Here is a 25,065-nt window from a genome sequence, read left to right as displayed (position 1 = left end):
CCAGCGCCTGAAGTGTACGCAAAAAGCAGGATCCACGCAACATGGCATTCACTTACACAGATTCAAATCATCCCTCAAAATATTCGCCATTGGCCACTATGCACGTCTGCCAACGTTGGTATTCTCCACTTTCCATTCACTTGTCGCCCAGGATTGTCAAACCCTCTTAAGAGTCCCCAAATTGTCCATCCTCATCACATACTCAGCCCATTTTAACCTTTCTGCTCTTCTGAACTTGCTTGTAACAAGTGAGTATGCATATACTTATAACTCTGCATTATATTTTTTCCTGCACTGACCATTGTCACATATTGGAGCAGTTATTCTCCAAAGAACTTTTTTCTTAAAAATATCGAGCATTCTTTTAATATTATTTGCCTATGGACATACAGTGAAACCTGTTCAAATTGGAACCGGAATAATCTGGAATCCTGTCTATTTCGGAACAATTTATTGGTCCCGACGAAATTTGTATGTATTATGTGTAATTTTTCCTGAATAAAACGGAAACTGTCCAACACGGAAACGGAAACTGTCTGCTACTGTTCAAAACGGAAACAATATTTTGGACACACTATATTTTGTAACTATATTTTGAAACAGCGTGTAATTTCAAGGAATATACGAAATATGTAGGTCACTAAGATAAAAACAAGTTTTCTTTGCAAAATTCTTGAGGGTACGAGGGTGTGTTGGCCTGGCGGTCATAAATTTTATTACCCTGTTGACTAGGCAGACGAGTCCCTTCAAAGATTTTGAATGCTTCACACCCGTATACTGTCGTAGCTAGACAGAGAGCAAGTGTAGTGATTTCCAGGTAAAAAAAAAAAAAAAAAAAAAAAAAAAACTGCATAAAATGTGGCATTAACATTAAGTGATGAAGTAAAAGTTATCGAGATAAAGGAAAATTAGAAACAAAGTCTATGTGAAATAATATTGAAGTTCAGTTGTGGAAAACTCAGATGTGACACTTTAAAAAATAAAGATCATAATGAGTTAGTGGCGTGCAGCCAATATTGGTGACACAAAAAAAACCAGAAAGCAACTGTTTATGTGGAAATAAATGAACTGTTGTGGGAGTGGGTTCTTCATGACCTTTCAAAGAACAAGCCAATTTCTGGATCTATTCTGCAAAGCAAGCTATTGAACTGGGAAAGAAATTAAATAAACCAGAATCCAAGGCTTCTAATAGATGGCTCCTAGTCCAATTAATTAATAATGTGCAGTGATATGCAGTACAGTATTAGAGTATAGTGTTAGATATTAAATAGAATGAGATTAGTAAACTTTAGTAAAGTTTAATGACTAATGAGTGAGTTATGATAATATTTATACAGAAAATGAGATTTTAATCAAGATGATTCACCAACGTAATGAGCGACAGAAAGCTGATTTAATGTGATGAGTGTTAAATGGAATATTTTGTACTTCTTGCAGTTTGCGGCATGTCATTTTGTTTTTCTTGTATATGAATGACAAAATATTCCATTTTAATGTAACATCTGAATAATACGGAAACCTGTTCACAACGGAAAAAAAATTAGGACCATGTCGCTTCCGTCTTGAACAGGTTTCACTGTATTTTCGAGACGATTTTCTAATGTTTAATAATACATTTCGAAGCTGGCTAGATTCTCATAATACGACAGCATCCAAACACGTGGAAGGCAGTCATGCCAGAACTTACAAATGCAGTAGAAGAGGCCATGCCATAAATAAGGTACTGACCCTCAACGCCAGAATTACTTTTGCAATACTTTCTGAGAGGCTGTAGAAGATTAGGGACCCTTATAAAGATATGGCTGCACAACAGATCACATAGGTATCTTCAAGGGAGATAATAATAATAATGATGATGGGGGGGGGGGGGATGGTGGAGGGGTTGGTGGTGGGGTGGGGGCTGGTGGTGGTGGTGGTGGTGGTGGCGGTTATCATTGTTATTATGTAGTATGTTTAAAATGGTGCACTCAAATTATAACAGGTCAAGAGGTTCACTACAAAAACTGAAATTAAAAGAGTATTATTACCTTATGGGAGATGATCTGCTCTGAGATTCTGGAGTGAGATGATTCGTCGACCTGGACTGAAGTAAACTGGCGCTACCACTATTCTTTTGGTCTGCCAAAGAGTTATAAAATGCATGCATAATTAGTCGAAGTAAGTATCTAACAGGAATTCGGAAAAAAAATAAAAGATTAACTCATTAATAACTTGGAGTAAATGTAAAATCTAAAGCCATATCAGTAAGCAATTTTTCAAATTAACAGTGTTAACCTTATAATTCTGTGGCCGGGAGGAAAAAGGTCTTAAGTCAATTTTTTGTGAAAATGAGATTTTTATAATATAAAAAGGAATGAAGTATTAAAATAAATATTCTTAAGTCCTTTATTCGATTCAAAAAGTACTTAGGACATTTGGTAACGCTCTATAAATCCAGTCAGGAGTCTTATTTGACTTTAACCTTTTTACCAGATTGTAGAGAATTGTTTCTGCTTTCAGAATATATAAAATTCTCCTTTTCACAAAAAATTGACTTAAGGCCTTTTTCCTCCCGGCCACAGAATTATAAACCTGACCCAACTTTAATTTCCTTCACCTGCTATTAGAGTCATGCCTAAAAACTAAGAAAAGCTGCTGTCTAAAACAATCATTCAATACCACTTCTACTCTACAAATACAATACAAAACACATCTCGTGACCAGGATTGCCAGACGTCCTGGATTTCCCAGTATTGTTCTGGATTTTAATGGTGTGTCCTGTGTCCTGGATTGAGTTATATTTTGTCCCGAAATGTCAAAAAATAAAAAATAAAAAAATAATCAATTTTTGCTCATTTCTATAAATTATTTTTAAAATACCTTCATTTTTTCAAGACCCTGTCCAATCTATGTTCAATGTCGTCGTCAATGCCATCTGGCACCTTCTACCCAGTTATATTGAAATTAAAACGATAACATTATAGTATGTATTGGGTATTATTCAGTATCGTTATTCTTTAGTCTCTTTGGAAGTTGATTTAATATAGATAGGATTTAAACACTGTATCATGCATTTCTTCTGAATAGAACAGGGTGTAATATGACATTATTTTCCCACACTTTATCAATAATTAAAAGGAAATTTCATAATCTAGGAGAAATGTAACAAGTTTAGGTCCTGTATAATTTAGTTGAAATGCAAAAACTAATAACATCAGTTGTATTGCAAATTGAATTAATTCAAATGTGTAGTCACGTTAAGGTAAGAACGCAGTATCATCACTTGTCCTGGATTCCTGATGAGAGAATCTGGCAACCCTGCTCGCGACTATTAGGTTCAAATGAAGCTACCTTCGTGAGGTATACACATGGAAAATTCAGTTTGCAGCCCCAGCTACAGTCTATCCTATATTGATGCCAATTGGTGACATGTCTAGTGACACCACAATATCCTTCCAGAACAAAATAATTCTCAGACCATATACAAACGAATATTTCAAAAGCTTTCAATTCCTTCTTCCCTTTTCAAATCTATAAAGCACAATGAACTCTTAAGTCCATTTTAATTAAAGAATTTCCCTCAATGCTTCAGAATATTCCACAAATTTCTCCAAATTCTTAAAAATACTCCAAATTCATAACAACATAAAAGTCAATTATACTGCATACGTTAGCAATATTCTTAGTTATTTCACATCTCTTGTAGCAATAAAGAGAAGTTATAAATGCTTAACCCTTTCACTCACGAATTATGATATTGTTTGGAAAAGTCTAATTGTTTATTCTTGACTCCTTTTAAGTTTTTGTTAATTGCCCACAGTCTCATTTCTACAGCATGATGCCTGGATTTCCAGATATGAACTGTCCATTTGAGATGACTCGCTCTCAACAATCATTGTGCATAAAGCGGCACTGAAGTTGCTGTTCTCCGTAGACGATGCAGTGAATGAAAGGGTTAACTAGGTATTTAAAAGAGAAACGAGGACATCAAAATCGCATTCAGCATATGTGGCAAATACATCAACCACCCAGTCTCCAGCTTCTGATGCAGTAACAGATGGCAATTGGTGACATGTCTAGTGACACCAGAATATTCTTCCAGAACAAAAGAATTTTCGGATTAAATATAAAATGAATATTTCAAAAGCTATTAATTCCTTCGTCCCTTCTGAAATCTGTACACCCCAATGAACTTTTAAGATCATTTCTTAATACCATCTCTCAATGCTGCAGTACACTCCAGAAACTTCAACTTCTTACAATTAAAAGATTCTGAAATGTTCTGCTATTTAAAATTCGTAAGAACATACACAGTTATTTCTATATGTTAGCAATCTTCTTAGTTTTTTCACGTTTCTTGCAGTAATAAAGGAAAGTGTAATAAATGGTTAAGTAGATGTTTAAAAAAGAAAAGAAGACATCAAAATCGCACTCAATATACTTAATACTTTACAAAACTACGTAACAGAAATAAATGTATACAGTATTTTCATATATAAAATGAAAAGACAATCGTATTCCCAAATGCATGTTACGTTACAAACTAGAAGAAAAATAAATGTGGAAATATGTATGATGCAAAAGTTAAATCACTAACTATAGAGAACATATACATAATATATAGTATAATACAAATAGTGTGTGCAATACTAATCAAGGGCTTATCTCTGATGATGATGATGATGATGACGACGACGACGATGATGACATAGTGGTGGTGGTGGTGGTGGTGGGATGATGTAATATTGATAACATTGATTATGATGATGATTATGTTAATAATTATGATTATGACGATGGTGGTGGTTGTTTTCAATAATACTTTCGAAATATTCTCCAGAAACTTATTGCTGGCAATTTTGAATCACTAGATTAACTACTCAAAAATATTTCACAATTTGTCAATGAAAACCAACACCTTAGCAAGCAAATATGACAAAATGCTGGACATATTATGTGTAAACAGATGAAATCCAAGAATAACAACTATAATTTACGAAATACAGTTAATTCCCGATTTACAACGAAAATCGTCTGTAGCTGCATTTAGATTGGCAACAGGCCATGATTGTTTGGCCAAACACCTGCATAGAATTGGAATATACCAGTCCCCTAACTGCCCATTGTGCAACTCAAACCAAGAAATGGATTCTGAACACCTCAAAATCTGTGCTTCATTGGTTGGTCATGATAATATCTATGAAAAATATTGGAGTGCAAGAGGTCAAATGACTTTATTGTCAAACGCCTGGCATTAGAAAACAACAACATAATTCACGAAATTAAATAATGATTAAAAAGTAAGACGAAATACATGTTACAATGCTTGGCGAGATGAATGTCTGAAATTTCAACAGCAATTCAATTCAATTTATTTTGGCCATTATACATACAGTTTTAGGCGCTTCATCAGAATACACTGAAAAACATATAATACATTTAAAAAAAAACACTAATAAAAGAAATACTAAAATTTAAATAATACAATGAAAACATGAAATAATTTGAAACTTTTAAATTAAAGAAAACAGTTTACTCTTAATGTATTAATTGTAACTAATTGCAATTAAACGTATTTATTAAAAAACAAGCAAGGAACATAAATACTGCCCTAATGAAATAGAAGTACTGGTATGTTTAATTTTTGCTCTACAGCTATGTGAGAATAGTTTTCACACTATGATTTGTGACAGTGAAGTGTTTCACTATTTAGTTCCCCAATAAAGTCTCAAACAATATAAGTACCCAATAAACAAATACTTTTTGTCATTATTTATATGAAATCTACAAAACTACGAAATTTATTCACGGTTGTTAAGGTGATGATAATGAAGCGGAATAATAATGATAATGATAATAGTAGTAGTAATAATAATAATAATAATAATAATAATAATAATAATAATAATAATAATAATAATAATAATAGATGGGTCATTCAATAATTAGTGGCAACATTTGAATTAACAATAAAGAAAACATTTTTGAAACAGACACATTGTTGCAGTGCTCAGAAGTAATCTCCTCCAACATGATGAACCCATTTCCTCACCTCAGATGCTCTTCTTTCTCATTGTTATCAACTTGCATCAACGATATGAAAAAAATCATCTACTTTTCCGATGGATCAAGTTCACAATACAAAAACAAAAAGAATTTAAAAAATAATTGCTTACATGAAGACGATTATGGAATTAATGCTGAATGACACTTCTTTGCAACGTCACATGGTAAAAGCCCATGTGATGGCATTGGAGAAACTGTTAAAAGACTTGCCACGAGAGCCTGCCTATACGAGATCCTAAAACCACACCAGAAAAAAAAAAAAAAAAAAAAGACTGTTTGACTGGTCACAAAAAACATTTCTAACGTGTCAATTATATTTTGTCCACTGAATAAGCACAAAAACCACACTGAAAATTTGCAGGCCAGATACCACAACCTAAAACCAGTAAGTGGTATATTAAAATTACATTCTTTCATTCCATTGTTAAAAACTGAAGATTTAGTAAAACAATTTTCTTTCGAGAAAGAATGGAAATTTAAAGTGTAGTGTGAATGATAAACGTTTAAAAAGCATAATGTACAAATATTTGAATATATTATAATAACTAAATTAGCAATGTTTCCTTGAGTGACTTGATCCGTACTGGGTGTAAATGTTACAACGTTCACTCGATCATCCAGTGCCGATAAACCTCCCAGCGCGCTTCAACGCTTCCTGTCCACTGCTGCTCCACTGACCGCTACACATTGTTTCGTAAGTAATTAAATTTCCATTAAACTATTGGAGATCCCATTGCGATTTTTTTCTGGAATTATTCAGAACTAGCTGTATCCTATCAATGACATGCTTGCCCTCTTACCGTGTCTCGCACATGTGAGTGTCACATCATTGGACTGGGACACATAGTGCAGATTCATCTAAATTTGGTTATATGGTTAGATATCATTTATCTCACTGTCATTTGGTAGAGAAATATATAAGCTGAGTAAACGTATAAAAGAAATATACTTTATATATAACCCAAAATTTTCAACAATTGTATCATTTTTATCTCTTGCGTATAGTCCGCGTAGCATAACATTACTATATAAACACGAAGTTGTGCATCACTATATTGGCTAGAAGTACGAGTACTTGAGGAGATGAGAGATTAGGGGTTCACCACCTTTCGGTAGCTTAGTGTTCACACTGAACAGCTGTATAGAGCACAGCATTACCATAGTCAAGTAAGTACAGTCACGAAGCTCAATACTTGGGCTTGCTCAGTACTTGGGATTAGTAGCTGTATATACTAGGTTGTGGTATTACTGTGTAAAGAACGTGTCTTCCGAATTTCAAATTTCCACATGATACTATGGTACTTAGACAAGTCGGCTATAGCATCATATTTTGCATTGCTTTGTTTGTATTGAAAGACTGACCGAATGATGGGGAAAGCGTAACTGGTCGATGATGTAAATTTGAAAATAAAGTTTCCAATGTGTCTATTTATCAATACTTCTGCTAATAATAATTGTAATAACGTGGGACAAACTGCATTATATGCGTTACAAAATTTTCCTAGTCCAACGATGTGACACTGCGCAAGACACAGATGGTGGAAATTTTTTATTTTCAGTTATGCAGCGGTATACAAATTTTTCCCCTTTTTGTAGTAAAGAAATAGGAAAATTAATAGGCCCTACCTGATGTTTTTCTAAATATGCCATGGGTCTTGCAGAAAACCTTTTACTGACAATTTTACTAAAAAATTGAGCGACACATTTCATTTGTAAATATTCAAATTTTTCAAAATATATTTGTTAATAGACTGGAAACTAATTGACCCCAGAAAAGGAACCTTAATACACAAAATTATCTATTTTTTTTATTTTAGTAGATTATTTTACGACGCTCTATCAACATCTTAGGTTATTTAGCGTCTGAATGAGACGAAGGTGATAATGGCGGTGAAATGAGTCCAGGGTCCAGGACCGAAAGTTACCCAGCATTTTTTCACATTGGGTTGAGGGAAAACCTAGGAAAAAATCTCAACCGGGTAACTTGCCCCGACCGGGAGTCGAACCCAAGCCACCTGGTTTCGCAGTCAGACGTGCTAACCGTTACTTTACAGGTGTGGACTAAAATAGGCTTTAAAAACTGTAAAATAGGTTCTAAAAACTCTATATTAGGTTTTTAAAAATGTGTGATAACACATAACATCACTATCATTAAGAGCAAAATGAATATAAGAAATATGAAATTAATAAAATAAATAAAGTTAATTAATTGCAGTAAATGTATTTATTGAACACAAAGTAAAATTTATTATTCTCATGTTTTTACATTATTTCGATGCTGTCATTCGCCTGGTGTTATCCTATTCAAAGTCGGCGTAGTTTGTATACAAAGCAAATTTATTACCTGTAACTACTGTACAAAGTTTGATCAAAATCTGTAAGACAGAAGAAAAATTATTAAATTTGTCAAAATTTACCCCCTATAATAGGATAGTTTCTCTTACACAAATATAATGAGAGTTTGCGTACAAAACAAATATGTTACCTGTAATTAATGTATAAAGTTTAATGAGAATCTGTTACATAGGGGAAAAGTTGATCAATCTTCTTAATGTATCCAACTGTTTGCTGACAACATAAAGTCCACTATAGTCCACTGTAGTCTATTCAGTTGTTTTTCACGAGAAATGAGGGGTATTTTGATCAGTATTCATTACAGATGTCTGTTGCTAGTAGCCAGAGGTGGGGTGTAGTCAATATATACTGCAGGGCTGTGTCTTCTGCAACTGGTACTGATGATTTTAATTTACTTCTTTTGTGGTTTATGGATGGACAGTATAGAAGAATGTGTTCCAGATCTTCATCATGATTATTACACCACAGACAAGTAGGATTATCAGAAATGTGAAATCGGTGTAGGTACAATTGAGTGACAATGTGACCCGTTCTGGCTCGTGTTAAAAATGTTTGAACATGTCTGGGCAAGTTTTTGTACATTTCCAGGTCATTTGGTTTCTTTTGTACAGACTAAAATTTTTCCTTTGTCAGAAGAGAGCCAATTGTTGATCCATAGGTTTGTAAAATAAGATTTTACTGAAGCAAAAGCATTGGATAGAGATATCACTTGAAGAGGTCTTGGTTGCAAATATGTTGCCTGTTTTGCAATATTATCGACTTTCTCGTTTCCAGGTATACCACAATGACTAGGTATCCATTGAAATGTTATTTCCTTTTGGAGTTCTTTTAGTTTACTTAGTTGTTTCTGAATTGGAATAATTCTATGTGCATCTAGGTTTGGTACATATTTCATTATATTAAATATAGTCCCCTTGGAGTTGGTAAGTATGCAAATAGATTTTTCAGAAATTTGAGTAACACACTGAAGAGCAGCATCAATAGCTAGCAATTCAGTGTCAAGACTGGAGGAGGATGAACATGGTATGAAATAACTTTCTTGATATTTTGGAATATAATACCCTGCTCCTGATGTCCCATTTAGGATTTAGAGATCCATCTGTATAAACTTGAAGGTGGGGAAAAGTTGATAAATTGCTTAAATTCACCCTTCTATAATGGGATAGTTTCTTTTACATAAACGTAATGAGAGTTTGTATACAAACAAATATGTTACCTGTAACTACTGTACAAAGGTTCATGAAAATCTGTTGCATAGAAGAAAAGTTATTAATTTTGTCCAGCTAGATTAAAGTTTTGGACCACTGTGGGCTGTACAAAATTGGAAGTGTCCGTATTTCATTTCCACAAAAACTCCACTGATGCTAGATATCATAGTTGATACAACTTCGTCAAATAATCCATTCACAAGGTAAATCTATGTATTCATTCATTCATAATGTTGTGCCCAAGGAGAGGTCTTTCACTGCAAACCTAGCATTGTCCAGTCTTTCCTATTTTGTGCCTTCCTCGTTGTCTCCCCACATTATCCATATACAGTATCTTAATGTAGTCTATCACCTGATATCTTCTGCCACGAACTCTTCTCCCGTTCACCATTCCTTTTAGTGCATCCTTCAGTAGGCAGTTTCTTCTCAACCAGTGACCCAGCCAATTCCTTTTCCTTTGTCTGAACAGTTTCAGCATCATTCTTTCTTCATCCACTCTTCCCAACACAGATTCGTTTCTTACTCTGTCTGTCCATTTCACATGCTCCATCCTTCTCCATGTCCACATTCTAAATGTTTCTAGTCGCTTCTCTTCACTTTGTCGTAATGTCCATGTTTCTGCCCCATACAATGCTACACTTCACACAAAAGCACTTCACAAGTCTCTTCTTTAGTTCTTTCTCCAGAGGTCTACATAAGATGCTCCTTTTTCTATTAAAAGCTTCCTTTACCATTACTATTCTTCTTTTGACTTCTTGGCAGCAGCTCATGTTACTGCTTATAGTTCACCCCAAGTATTTGAAGCTGTCCACTTGCTCTAATGCCTCATTTAGAATTCGCAAGTTTACCTTCTTTGGTTTTCTTCCTATGACCATGGTCTTCGTCTTGTTTGCATTTATCTTCATCCCATACTGCTCACAGCTGTCATTTAGCTCCAGTAGCATATCCCTTAGTATCATCTCCTGTTGTGCTAACAACGCCATATCATCAGCAAATCTTATACACTTTATTCTTCTTGCTCCTACTATCACTCCTCCTATGTTCTAAAAGCAGTTCTTCACTAAATCCTCCAAGTAGATGTTGAACAGAGTAGGTCATGAACGACATCCTTGTCGTACTCCTCTCCCTATTTCACTTTCTTCTGACATTTCTTCTCCTATCTGACTTTGACTCGTTGTTTCATATAAAGATTACTGAACAGCCTCCTCTCTTTTTAATCTACGCCAATTTTCTTTAGGATCGTCATCAGCTTTACAGTATCTTCTCCCATCGAAAAAAAAAAGTAAAGAATAGAATCCTGATCGGTTTATTGAGAAACTGCAGCTGACTAGCCCGCTACCGTACCAAGGGGATGTGTGTGAAATACACTTCCTACAACAAGAAGGAAATTAGGGAGGGAGATAAATTCGTTCTCAAAGAGAGGGGAAGGGAGACAACTACAGGTGGGAACGTGTTACCATGGTTACCAATGTTATTCAGTTGTCATCTTGGCGCCGCCACCGACCTCAAATTATTTACGAACACAGGAGCTTGCAAAACCGCGTCCCTGAGCGTTGCAGGGCACTAAATCAAATCACGTGTTAGTGTTTACGGAAGCGCCGCTGCTTCAAAAGGAGAGGACAGAAGGTCGAACCCAGCCTCCGCACATCTGCTGCGAAATTACAATTCCAGTATCACATCATTCTGTGTTTCCTTCTTAGCACGAGAATGAATTCTGCAGAGTAAACGCGTTGTGAATGAGGCCTTTGACATAAAATGTAAAGTTGCCCTGAAAGCTAATGAGCACTCTGTTGTATGTGACCATTCGCAAGGCATTCACGCATAGGCGACATTTTGGAGGTGGCAGGGTAGGGCAATTGCTCTCCCACCTCTGAGTTTGAGATTAAAAAAATTAATAATTGAGTATTAATACGGTAAAACTTCCCATTAACGGACACTGTGGGGGAAAAATAAATGTACGTTATTATAATTTTTATTTTTATTTTTATTATTATTATTATTATTATTATTATTATTTTAGACAGTCAGTACTTTATTTTTCCATTAACACTAATATCTAGGTAATTGTCATTGTCTCAATGTAACCCGTGCTGTGCTGATCATACTAATTGTACTATTTCTTTAGTTGTGAGATTATATTCATATGTATTAATTTTTTTTTTTTTTTTTTGTTTAAAGTTAATACTTGTATATTAGAATGTATTTTCCTGTTTGTGAATATGAATTCAATCTCTCTTTTTTTATATTTATTTTTTATTATTATTATTTTTAAATTAATACTGATTGTGTATATTAATCTCTCTTTTTTATTTTATTATTATTATTTTTAAGTTAATACTGATACTTCAGTGCACCTAGTACGCATTTTTTTAGATTTTTAATACGGCTATTTCACATTGATATCTAACTTTTAAAAACTGAATCATAAAAAAATATTTGTAATAATTATATTAAAATTAATTAGTAAATATTTAACAAAAGACGGTACTTTAAGCTTTAAAATTCATTTTTCAAAAAATTTTTAACATCAATATCCTCAGAAATATGACGCTTTAAATGTTGCATTGTGCGACATTTTTAACGAATTTTAACATGCAATATTTTAAAAACATGTGGACTTAGGAGGAAATAAAAATACACTTGTTGGTTTATTAGACGCATAGAGTTGGTAAAAAAAAAAAAATATAAACGCAATCAGAAATATGAAGGTCAAAATTTGTATAATTTTGCGCGATTTGACGTGGAATGACTCAAATATAAATATTTTAACAGACTGGATAAGCTACCAGAAAAAGTGAAATAAAGAAATTTAAAATTGTGTACCACGTAATGAACATCCTATATCGACCTTGAGACAGGACATTGAATGCAAACCCAACAGACCATAAAAATCATGCAAGCTTAAAGTTCAATACCACCACAACGGTTCAACTCTTAAAACCTTCTCATGTACTACTGCAACAATCTACAGGCAGACAGGAGTTAAGAGGAAATAAAATTAACGTTAAAAATAAAACATGATATATAAAAAAAAAGAATATAGCAATAAAAACGAATACTAGTGTGTTACAACTAAAACAAATTAACAGAAGAATCAATAAGGATTAATCACCATCACCTATATGAATAAAATAGTCTTCGAATGGAACTGAATATATCCTAAAAGAATTTTAATACAACTTGACATTAAGTTTAAAGCATTATTATAGGCTGTTGATAAGGTGTACAGTACATAACTAAATCAGAAGATTAATACAAACAGGGATATACCAGTATTGACCAGCCTCATGGGCTAGTTGTCAGAGCTTCTGACTACAGTTCATGAGGTCCTGGGTTCGATTCCCGGTTAGAACACAGGAATTTTTCCTTGAAGGGGAATATTCCTCTGTTCGTCCATCTGGAAATTAGGTTAAGCTTAGGTTTAAGACCTCTGCTGGCATTTCATAATCATCTTATCATAATATTATCGGGGCAGAGTAATTCCGCCTTCCAGGCTCTCCAACCTTAGAAGTGGGTTACAAATAAGTCATCGCCAAGAAAGATCAGAAATGTCAAATGACAATCCGGTGGCATTGGAGAAAAAAATATATATATACCAGACCTCTTTCCACATTTTCTCCTCCTTTTCCACTTCTCACTCCACCGTTCTCTTCCAAGTCATTCTTGGTCTTCCTCTCCTCCTACTGCCTTGTGGGTTCCAATTCAGGGCTCTTTTCGTTATGTCTCCATCATTCTTTCTAAGAATGTGTCCAATCCACTTTCGCTTACGTTCTTTGATTTTTGTCTTCATCTTTTTCTGACCAGTCTCTTCCCACAGTCTACAATTACTCCAGATGTTTGGCCAATATACACCCATTATCTGCCAAAGACATTTATTTACGAACACCTGTAATTTTATTGTGGTCGCTTCAGTTTTTTTGGAACAGTTAAAAAAAAAAAAAAAAAAAAGCAAGAATGTGATAGATAAAATATCGGAACAATAAAGCTGTTCACTTATCTGAAATATCATTTTGACATCAAGGTAATTAGATTTCGTCAAATAGTAATGATATTAAATCTAAATTTCAAGCCATACTAAGTTATAAAAAAAACCCACTCGATTTAAAGTTGTTGTTATTGTTGTTGTTTTCTAATGCCAGGCGTTTGACAAAGTCATTTGACCTCTTGCACTCCAACATTTTTCAAAGATATTATCATGACCAGCCAATGAAGCACAGATTTTGAGGTGTTCCGAATCCATTTCTTGGTTTGAGTTGCACAATGGGCAGTTAGGGGACCGAGATATTCCAATTCTATGCATGTGTTTGGCCAAACAATCATGGCCTGTTGCCAATCTAAATGCAGCTACAGACGATTTTCGTGGTAAATCGGGAATTAATTGTGGATTATGATGCAGAGAGTTCCATTTTTTCCCTTAAGACTGTGCTATCAAATTTTGTTTGCTGAAGTCTAAGTATGTAGATTTAATAAAGCTTTTCACAGAGTAATATGCAGATTTAGTAACAGGTCTGTAAGTAGCAGTGCCGTCCTTCTTTGCTAATGCATCCGCATTCTCGTTTCCCAGGATTCCACAATGGGATGGTATCCATTGGAATACAATTCCAATTCGATTTAAAGTATACAACATTTTGGCACTCCCTATTCTAATGTATGTCAACAAAATCTGAACCCTTTGGAAGTAAGACATTAGGATTACACACAGAAGAGATTTCTCAAAACAGTTTGATATATTCTGTCCGATCTCAAAAAAAGGACAAATTTCTACAGAAACTAGAAATTACATCCATTCTCGTCAAAATCAGTAATAATAATTAAATACTGTACATATTTCAAGAGTGAATGAATATAGATTACTTCTACGAATTTTGAATTTAATTGCCTTGTAAACTAATTGTTATTTATTTTTTACATAAATTAAAAATTTGAGAAATGAACTCAAATGAGTGCACTTCCATGTAGAGAGCCTATCAACCAGATCCCAGGGAAAAGACTACTGTGAAACACAGCTCTTAAGTCATTCAGAATTAAATCTATTGAATTCATCTCAAAAGATCAGTTAAGTTTTTACCGTAGTGACACAGAAACACAATAAAATGTACGTATAATCTCAGCTTTAGTGTTGTAAGTCACGAAGAAGAAATAAGACTACAAAGGCCTCTGAAATTAATGACAGGTACCAACTCAAATTTGTTTGGAGAAATGAGTTTTATTATATAAAATAAATTAACAAATTACAACATAAAAAATTATTTAAAAGAAGAATTGAACATCTGAAGAAACAACTGCAGCCTAAGTCTATTTTCAGTATTGTCAACTTCTGAAATAAATATCTAACAAAACTGCTGAAGAGTTTACAAGAATTAAAGTAGAAACAAGTTTGGTATTAGAAAGGCAAATGCACACAAAGATAGCTAACAGATTATGTCCATATGATACCCAACATGCATTAACATTCAGAACACATATGCAGAACACATACATGCTTCGTGCAATCTGTAACAGTTCACAAAGAACATACATATCTTGCTTTTGAAACACATTTCATGGACACTACACAAAATACTTAACAAGAAATATTTTACCAACCTGGGTTATCTGTGAAAAATCCTTCAAAAACAACAAAATTATTTGTTTGTGGTAATATTTTCTGCAGCCCATAATGTTTATATAAAAAGCCAAGGAACTTTTCTGATGGTCGATCAATAGCCAAATATTGAGGTGAAGTGTTTTCCTCCTGGAATCAAAGTCAGACGATTATACCAATTAACATTATTTGACTAAATAATTCTGAGTGCTTTGCTGATCCGTATCACAGTAACTTAGTGGTCAAAATAGACAAGACATTACAATATAAAATCTGTCATTTTTAACAATACTTAAAAATGTTCTGGCTGAGACAGATCTACAGTAAAAATTTATTCTCGATTTTTGTTATGACGTAATTCTGAACGCAGTTTCTTGGCATTTTTGTCACGATTTTTTAAACAGTTTCTGTTGTAGAGATCATTAATGAGACTGAGTTGTTGCTGTTCTTTTGATTTAAATGATAAATGGAATCTCTTTAAGTTACTTGCCTTCATTATTGACAGATTGCCGATGCTGGAATCTACGTATTTGGGATCTACATATCGATTGTCCAGTTCAAAAGTGCGACAACTTAAAAATTAGCATTTTTTAGTTATTTATACTACTGAAAGCCCCTTTCGGAGCTCTTTCAGGTTCAGTATTGAGATAAGTCATATTTACAACCGAAAAGAAAAAAACTAAACAAACTGCTTTAGAAATAATTATAACTATGGGCTTTACTAATTCACTATTAGTACATTTCGAAATGTATTAATAATGAACTGGAAGATTGTGATATACTCGTCCTGAATACTGACTCATTTCTAACTATCGTGGTTATGAACCAGAACTCTGCTCCTTTCTAAGTGATTTATTTGAAACTTTCAACTGAAGATATCTCTAAACTTGTTTTTTTGAGTTGTCGCACTTTTGAACTAGACGATCGATATGTATGTTACAAAGAATGAAACTAAAACTTTAGAAATATATTTCTCACCTAAAGGATGAGAATATGTTGTATGAACATATCACAGAAAATGCTTCATCTTCATTTAGAACTCTCTTTCCAACACCTAGTAAAATATACAATTGTTTTTCTTTGTACTAATTAATATATACATAATAGCAGAAAATATCTAACAAACGCAAAAAAGGTAAAATAAGGCATTAACCCTTAAAATAGGCAAGAAAAAGGCAAAATAAAAAATAGACAGAAAATAGGAGCAATTGGAGAATAATGAGCTTGCAGTGAAAGACCTGCCTTTGGACAGAAAACACTGAATGAATGAATGAATGAATGAATGAATGAATGAATGAATGAATGAATGAATGAATGAATGAATGAATGAATGAATGGAATGAATGAAATGAATGAATGAATGAATGAATGAATGAATGAATGAATGAATGAATGAATGAATGAATGAATGAATGAATGAATGAAATGTTAATACTCAAGCTATTTCATTTGGACTGGGTCTATAACAAATGTCCCTACTTCATTACGTATCATCCACTACATAGCTGTCTGTCCAAGTAGTTATGTCGCAGAGTGACAGTAGAAATCACGTGGCAGTTACTTAACGGAGTCCCTTTCCTTTCAATTATTTTAAACAGTCGTATAATATTATATAGACTTCCAATTTCGTACAGCAAATATTGTCAGGAAAGAGCCTAACAGCCCAGCCACTAGCCTTTACAGAGGGGCCAACAGAAATGGATGGGAAAAACCAGGATGCGACATAACCACTCGGACAGACGGTATGTCAGCTTTGTACAAAAACGAGACCTGCATCTAAATTCCTGAAAATAATAATAATAATAAGAGGCGCATCCAGAAAGTAAGTTTCCCTATTTTTTTTAAAAAAAAAAAAAAGAACACACTTTCAGGAAAACATTTATTGGCAACAGGTACAGTAATGTTTCAGCTATTTTTCAACATAGCCACCATCAGAATTGAGACACTTGTCATATCGTGGGATCAACTTTTGTATCCCTCTGTCGTAGAACTCTGCCGCCTGTGAATGGAACCAGAGTGTGACAGACGTCTTCAGCTCTTCGTCATTGCCAAAACACTCACCGGAGGACAGGAATTTCTTGAGGTGCAAGAAAACGTGAAAATCACTGGGAGCAAGATCAGGACTGTAGGGTTGGTGATCAAACAACTCCCAGCCAAATTCCGTCAAAACAGCTGCTGTGCGCCGAGCCGTATGTGCCCGAGCATTGTCATGGAGGAGCACAACACCTGCAGTAAGCATTCCACGCCTCTTGTTTTGAATGGCACGTCGCAATTTTCGCAGTGTTTCACAGTAACAGTCAGTGTTCACTGTTTCACCTCTTGGAAGGAAGTCAATGAGCAGAATGCCCTTCCTGTCCCAGAACACCGTGCACATCACTTTCCGTACCGACAGCGTCTGTTTGAATTTCATCCTGACCGGAGATCCACTATACCGCCAATGCATTGATTGCTGCTTGGTTTCCGGGGTGAAGTGCGAAATCCAAGTCTCATCGCCCGTGACGATCCTGTCAAGGAACTCGTCGCCGTCATCATGATACTGTTGCAGAAATTTCGGTGCTGCTCCTAAACGTTGCATTTCGTGTTTGGGTGTCAAGTTTTTTGGCACCCACCTGGCACACACTTTTTTGAACAGCAGGTGCTTAGTGACAATCTCATGCAACAAGGATCGCGATATCTGAGGAAAATGGCTGCTCAGCTCTGCAATCGTGAAGCGACGATTCTCCATGATGCACTGCCGCACCAGCTCAACATGATCATCATTGATGAGGGACGGTCGCCCATTGCGCTCTTCATCATGGACACTTTGACGACCTTCGGAAAACTGTCTACACCAGCGACGCACCATCTGCTTACTCATGATGTTCGGCCCATAGATCTGACAGAGCTGCCGATGAATTTCAATTGGCGCAATGCTTTGTGCATTAAAGAATTTTATCACCGACCGAACCTCGCAAGCGGCGGGAGAAGAAATAAGAGCTTCCATTTCGGACCACTGCTGCCACACTACTGGCACCAGGCGGGACCTGTCCGGCTCGCATATGATTGATACGTCATAGATCATGCGCAATTGACACGGCTAATTATGTTTACTTTCAAGGGGAAAAAATCGGGAAACTTACTTTCTGGATGCGCCTCGTAATAATCATCTTCTTCATCATCATCATCCATCACCATCATCATAATCATCTATGCTGATGATAATCTTTGAACAAACAACATGCTTGATAAATTTCCAAACTAAAAACCAAAATAAGGCTATATAGTTCACATCTATACTAATAATAAATCTGTAGCCGAAATTTTTCTGGTAATTTTCGATTTTCCAAAAATAATTGGTCCTAACATATACAATTAACCACCCTGAAACCGAAAATCGCTTTTTTGAAATTTTTGTTTGTATGTCTGACTATCTGTCTGTCTGTCTGTATGTTTGTTACCTTTTCATGTGATAATGGATGAACGGCTTTCGATGAAAATTGGAATATAAATTATGTTCGTTGTAACTTAGATTTAGGCTATATGGCATTCAAAATACATTATTTAAAAGGGGGGTTATAAGGGGGCCTGAATTAAATAAATCGAAATATCTCGTTTATTACTGATTTTTGTGAAAAATGTTACATAACAAAAGTTTCTTTAAAAATAATTTTCGATAAGTTTTATTCCTTGAAAAATTTTGATAGGACTGATATTTAATGAGATAAATGAGTTTTAAAATTAAAATAACTGCCATCTAAGGCCGTATAATGAAATAAAAAACAAATGACTTCGTCTATAAGAGGCCTTGGACAGCAACAATCGAAAGCTATGAAAGAGCCTACAGAGAATGGTTCTGTGTTTGTATGAAGTAATATCGGAAGCTAAATAAATCTATTTGTATAATTAATTATTATTTCACCATTGCAATAATACAATATAATATAATATAATATAACATAATATATGTAATGTAATATTATATAATATAATTTAAGTTATTTGAAGGGTTCAGAACCATAGTGGGTCAAACGCCATTTACTGAATACGTAGAAAACAAGGGTTAAAATTAAGTTATTACCATAATTCAATGTGAAACCTATAACACGTAAAATAAAGTATACACATTAAATCTAAATGATGTCAATGTTCATTAAACTATGGTTGCATGTAATAAAAATTAGAAACATGTTAAAGGAATTGTCATTGCACCAATGAGTGGTCTCTGGACCAAAATGATCGCATTTTAATTATTTGGATGCAATTTAAATTAAGTAACATATTAAACGATTTATCCTTCTATCAAACACGAATGTTCCCTGGATCAAATGTCCTATTTTAATTATGTAATTACTTTATATTTATTTCTAACAGGTGCAGCAGAGCGCACGGGTACGGCTAGTTATAAATAAATAGTCTATAAACCAAATAAGAAAAGCAGGTATACACTTACCCGTAGCATGTATTCATACAAGGTTTTTCCACAGCCCATCCTCTGTTTGGATTCGTGGACGTAGAAATCCAGCACACAGAGTGGTTGCATTTCGTGGTGAGCACCAGCAGCATCAAACACAAAGAGTTTCTTCCGACCCATTTTTAAAAGACCTACTACACTGCCTTCACCACTGAAAATTGACCAACTATGATTAGAAAGTCTTATATAGTACACCATTTTAGACAAGATTTTGTTGTACAATCACAAATGTTCCAGTAAATTCTTGCAGAAAACATGAATCTTTGAGCCCAACACTGGACCTGACAAAATGTACCCATCAAAGGAAACAAAGCCTTTCACTCCCTGCACCCAGCATTCTCTTCTTCCAATACTGTTATATATAATGGTGCGACATTTTAAGCTTCTTGTATGGTGCGATAGTTGCAGAAACATCCAATCTTTTGGAGTTTCATATCAATTCCTCCATCAGGAAAGGTAGGGATTTGTTACTAATAACTATTCTTCAGAATTGAACACCAAATGCAATGTGGGGTGAGTACAGCAAGGGCCACAAAACTGAGTAGGAAAGAACTGAAGCAAGGAAAAAAAAAAAAAAAAAAAGCCGTACTTGATGTCAATCAGATATTATATTGGAATCTATCGCTGAAAATTCTGCAGGAGTAAGGGAACTAAAAGTACCACTGGTAAACATCTTGCACTACAGCAGCTCTTTAAAGCCAGAAAAAATTCCGAACTATACACAGAAAACAGTTACGCACAACTTTTCTACTGCAAATACAGAAGTTGTGAATAGAGTTCACACACAAGCCAAAAATAGTAAGCTGCACATTCATACTTTTCGTGTTGTGCAATCCGAATGTTGTAAAAGTTGTGACTGGAGGTAGCGAGTCTGTTCAAGGCACTAGTTCTGCAGCCGCAGTTCAGCTGAAGCTTTGCATCTCCGTGTCGATTCTTCAGTGCATTTTGTGGTTATATATTCGCATTATTAGGGTTTCAAATGATGAAACAGCTTACTTATCACATACATTTGACCTTCAATATCTCGAGGTGCTTCCAGAAACTGGTAATGTTTTGAGTTATTGAAAATTCGAGACACAGAAAATATCAGAAACTATACGATATCATAATAGTACATTATGCAACGAGCCTATAATGGTAGTAATTAAGACGCGAGTATGTTTATGAAACGAGCACAAGCGAGTTTCATAATTTTCATACGACCGTCTTAATTACCATTATAGGCAAGTTTCATACGACTTTTTATGCTCGACCATATTTCTAACTTGAAATTATTCATAAGTATTCATATTATTCTTATCTGACTGGGGAGCGGAAGTGACCTTGTGCAATATCTCGTAAATTGTGAGATGTGCGCAGACGCGAAAGTATTGATTTTTTCCGAGGAACAAATGTCATTGACCTTGATATAATCTAGAGAGTAAAATGAACATTAATCTTGATATAACCTGGAAATTGATTTAGACATTGAAAAACGAGATGCCAAATTGAATTTATTTGAATATTATTTACAATTAACGCTAATTATTATAGTAACAGAACATAACCTTCTGCGACATTATTGGATTTCCAGCCTCCATGACGTTTCACTAGTAGTCTTTCGATTGCATATCCGAGAATAATCGATACTTACGCTTTCATATTGCTTTCTGATTGGTGGAAAGCCTGAACTTTAATGAATAGGTGTACTTTAATGAGGTCCATTAAAGGGCTGCTAGCAGGTGTATAATTACTACATTTCGGCATGGTCGAGCATAAATTATTATTGATGACAAGTATTACCACTTAACTTTCAACAAAGAGAAGACGAGGTTGTCCATAGACTCTTCTTTGAAATTCATAACAAAGTTTGTTATAAAGCTGATAGAAAAACGCCAATATACTTCAATTATAACAAATACAGAATGTTTAAAAAATCATGCAAATGCAGTATCGCATGTAAATGTTCTTTTTTATTTCTTTATTAATTATTTTCTTTTATTTCCAAGGTACTAAAGAACACTGGACTGGTGAATGTAGAGTATCCAACGCCCACTGAACGAATATTTCACTTTTATCACTGCCAATGTTGCGCTATAATCGTATATGCAAGGTAGGCTATAACAAAAACCTAAACTAACCAAACCTAACCCGTCAAAGACGCAACAAGTTATACTAAATATGTGTAAAATTGGCCTATGTCTCTATAGTGGGCGGGACATAAGTAACATTGACCCAAAATTGCAAGCAAAATGTTTTCCAGAACATGATTAAACGTGTCCACTTGCGTGAAGCACAGAACGGCTGCCACTTCCAGCACTTACTCCAAAATAAATGCTTCAGCAAAGAATTGCGTGATTTTTGTAATACTCTATAGTAAGTTACTTAATAATAATAATAATAATAATAATAATAATAATAATAATAATAATAATAATAATAATAATAGTTTTATTTTCCCTGGCAGAGTTAAGGCCATTAGGCCTTCTCTTCCATTCAACCAGGATAAAATCACATACAAAAAAATACATACCGGTATACAAATATTAACTTAAAAATAATAATAAACATAATTAAGTAAAAAAGAGAGACTGAATACATATACACAATCAGTATTAACTTTAAAATAACAATAATAAAAATATATATATATATATATATATATATATATAATAAAAAAAAGAGACTGAATACATAATCTCAAACAGGAAATTACATCTAGTATACAGTATTAACTTAAAAAAAAGAATTAATACATATGAATATAATCTCACAACTAAAGGAATAGTAGAATTAGTATGATCAGCACAGCAAGTGTTACATTGAGACAATGACAATTACCTAGATATTAGTGTTAGTGGAAAAATAAAGTAATGACTGTGTAAAATAATAATAATAATAATAATAATAATAATAATAATAATAATAATAATAATAATAATAATAATAATAATAATAATAAATAAAAACGATACCTAAAAAACTAATTCTTTGCATTTAAAATATATCTAAACAACCTAATTTTAAATAACTGAGGACTAAGACTACCCCTGATTTCGAGCGGCAGCGAATTCCATGAGCGGGCCATGGCTATTGAGAAAGAACTTGAGTACAGAGATGTCTGATGAATTAGTACTATTCTCGTAAACAATGTTGGCAATCCTCCTGTTTTAAACTAGGCTACGGAAAATTAAAAATGAATTGTATCATATCACATATTTCTATCTACGTTATACATTTAGCATCAGCCACAAATAATTTATTTTTATCATGTCAAACACTAAAATACTCGTATACACAAAAAAATATAAAGTATCATTGGCACATTTAAGTGGTAACACTGTTTGCAATCGCTGCAGGAGTTTCAAAAAAGCCAATATCACAAATGCTGCAGCTGTAGCCCTAATCACACATCACTACTTTTAAGCTGTGCGCAGAATGAAAAAGTAGCAAACAGCTGGTTCATTAGCTGCTGTTTTATGAGTTCCACACCATGTTGTACTGCAGCGCTGCAAAAGTAGCACTGTGTTACTGTACCTTAAGAACATTTTTTTTTTTGGTGGGTTATTTTATGACGTTGTATCAACATCTGAAGTTATTTAGCATCTGAATGAAATAAAGGTGATAATGCTGGTGAAATGAGTCCGGGGTCCAGCACCGATAGTTACCCAACATTTGCTCATATTGGGTTGAGGGAAAATCCTGGAAAAATTCAATGTAGGAAAAAAACAGTCGACAACTGAACCAGGTAACTTTCCCTGACCGGGATTCGATCCCAGGCCACTTGGTTTCGCGGTCAGATGCGCTAAGCATTACTCTACAGGTATGGACCTTTAAGAACAACAAGTATGTATGGAGACTTTCACATTTTCAATCGTAAGTATGGGTTTTAATTTACAAGCAAACAGGGCATTGCTACAGTGGCTGTGCAAGAGGTGCACCCATTAGTATGAGTAATATGAGTAATCTTTTGAAAAAAAAAAAAATCGCATCTGAGAAATTATAAAGTTATTTTAAAAAACACAATGGAAATAATTATTCTTACAATATCGAAAAAATATAATTTATCTCACATTGCTGCAAACATCTTTTACTATATTAGCTATTTAAAGGATCAGAAAAAAAAGTTAGGTATCACTTGAACTGACACTTGTGAAATGTAACAATTATATATTTAGATAATATTCTTAATCAAAAAGTCAGTACCTCTTGCCTTCCGGATCAATTAATAAATATACAGTATGTTCAGAGTTCCTCAGGCGCTCACCGCTGGTAATTGCTTTTTGCAAGCCCTGAGCTACTGCTGACGCCCTTCCCATTTCATCCAAAATATCAGATATTTTCGAGGCATGATCCCTGCAAAATAATACAATATATAAGATTACTATAAATATATTAATAATTATAGATCTAAAAAGTGTTGAACAACGCCGCAATATTTTCAATGAGTACAGAGGGGTCCTAGACAAACAACTTGAGATATGAAAGCCATAGTAAATGGATTCAAATTTCCATGTTATGGCATAAAATCTGCAAAGGGTAAGTTATGCACATCACTGACTTCTACCATTTTAAATTATACACTAACATGATTAATACACATTGCACAAGCAATAGCTCAGGTATTGGTAGAAGGTTCCGCCACAGTCTAGTACATAGTCACGAAGCTTGAGGTGATTTTTTGTATTTCTCGCAATACAATGCTCCAAGCAGTTAGCAACTGAGAGTACTGGGAACAATAACCTGTGCGATAGTAGCAATCCTAGTGGCTAGCAACTAAAGGCCAACTGTCATTGGATGTTTATTCCCTACGTATTGAGCTTCGTGACTGTGTACTAGACTGTGTTTCCACTTCTATCCTACTGATGATATTTTCTTCTCAATACGATTAAGATGGTTCGTCTTGTGCTTGTATCTGCTTTGTTTGCCTTAAAGGAACCAGAAGCTCTCTAGCAGCTATCAATAGACTGTAGAAATTTTTTTCTATCGGGTTCAGCAGCTGTTCAGCTTCTCCATAAATAAGACACACATTAGCAATTTCTGCAAAAGTGTAACCATTCTCCATTTTTTTTAACTTCCAATTTAACTTATCTAGAGTCGCTTTAATATCTTACAGGTCGCAAAACAATCAACTGTTACATAAACTGACGACATATCTCCAAACGCTAGGAAAAAAGTAGAAACCCAACGATTGAGTTCCTATTACAATACTAATGTAGTGGCATGCAATCATGGGTTATTATGTAGTAAGCATCGGCCAGGCTGCCATCTTTCTGCAAGAGAGTTCTAAGGAACTTATTTTCCTGTTAGAGCATAGAGAGACTGACAATATGTCAATTATAAGAAAACGTTTAATATTTAATTAAAATATATGTATTTGGTACTGTAGATATGTGCTAACAACTCATCACCGTAAAAAAAAGAGCTTGTTGTGAAATCCCAAT

General features: G+C 34.3%; 1 protein-coding gene across 4 annotated transcripts in view; it reads right to left on the bottom strand.

The window, feature by feature from the left end:
* LOC138706491 (alpha-tubulin N-acetyltransferase-like) overlaps positions 1-25,065 on the bottom strand; it is a 50,293-nt gene that overhangs the window by 21,631 nt on the left and 3,597 nt on the right. For all 4 annotated transcript variants that reach the window (XR_011334019.1, XM_069835837.1, XM_069835836.1 and 1 more), the window contains exons 2-5: positions 23,828-23,977; positions 19,622-19,793; positions 15,195-15,342; positions 2,028-2,118 (exon numbers count right to left, since the gene is read on the bottom strand). Coding sequence is in view for 3 of the 4 variants with exons in the window: in XM_069835837.1 (XP_069691938.1) it covers positions 2,028-2,118; positions 15,195-15,342; positions 19,622-19,793; positions 23,828-23,977 (561 nt within the window). In the remaining variant the exon portion in view is untranslated. The remainder of the gene's footprint in view (positions 1-2,027; positions 2,119-15,194; positions 15,343-19,621; positions 19,794-23,827; positions 23,978-25,065) is intronic.

This window comes from Periplaneta americana, chromosome 9, assembly GCF_040183065.1.
Source record: "Periplaneta americana isolate PAMFEO1 chromosome 9, P.americana_PAMFEO1_priV1, whole genome shotgun sequence".
NCBI classification, from domain to species: Eukaryota; Metazoa; Arthropoda; class Insecta; order Blattodea; family Blattidae; genus Periplaneta; species Periplaneta americana.
This window is presented reverse-complemented; position numbering and strand designations above follow the sequence as displayed.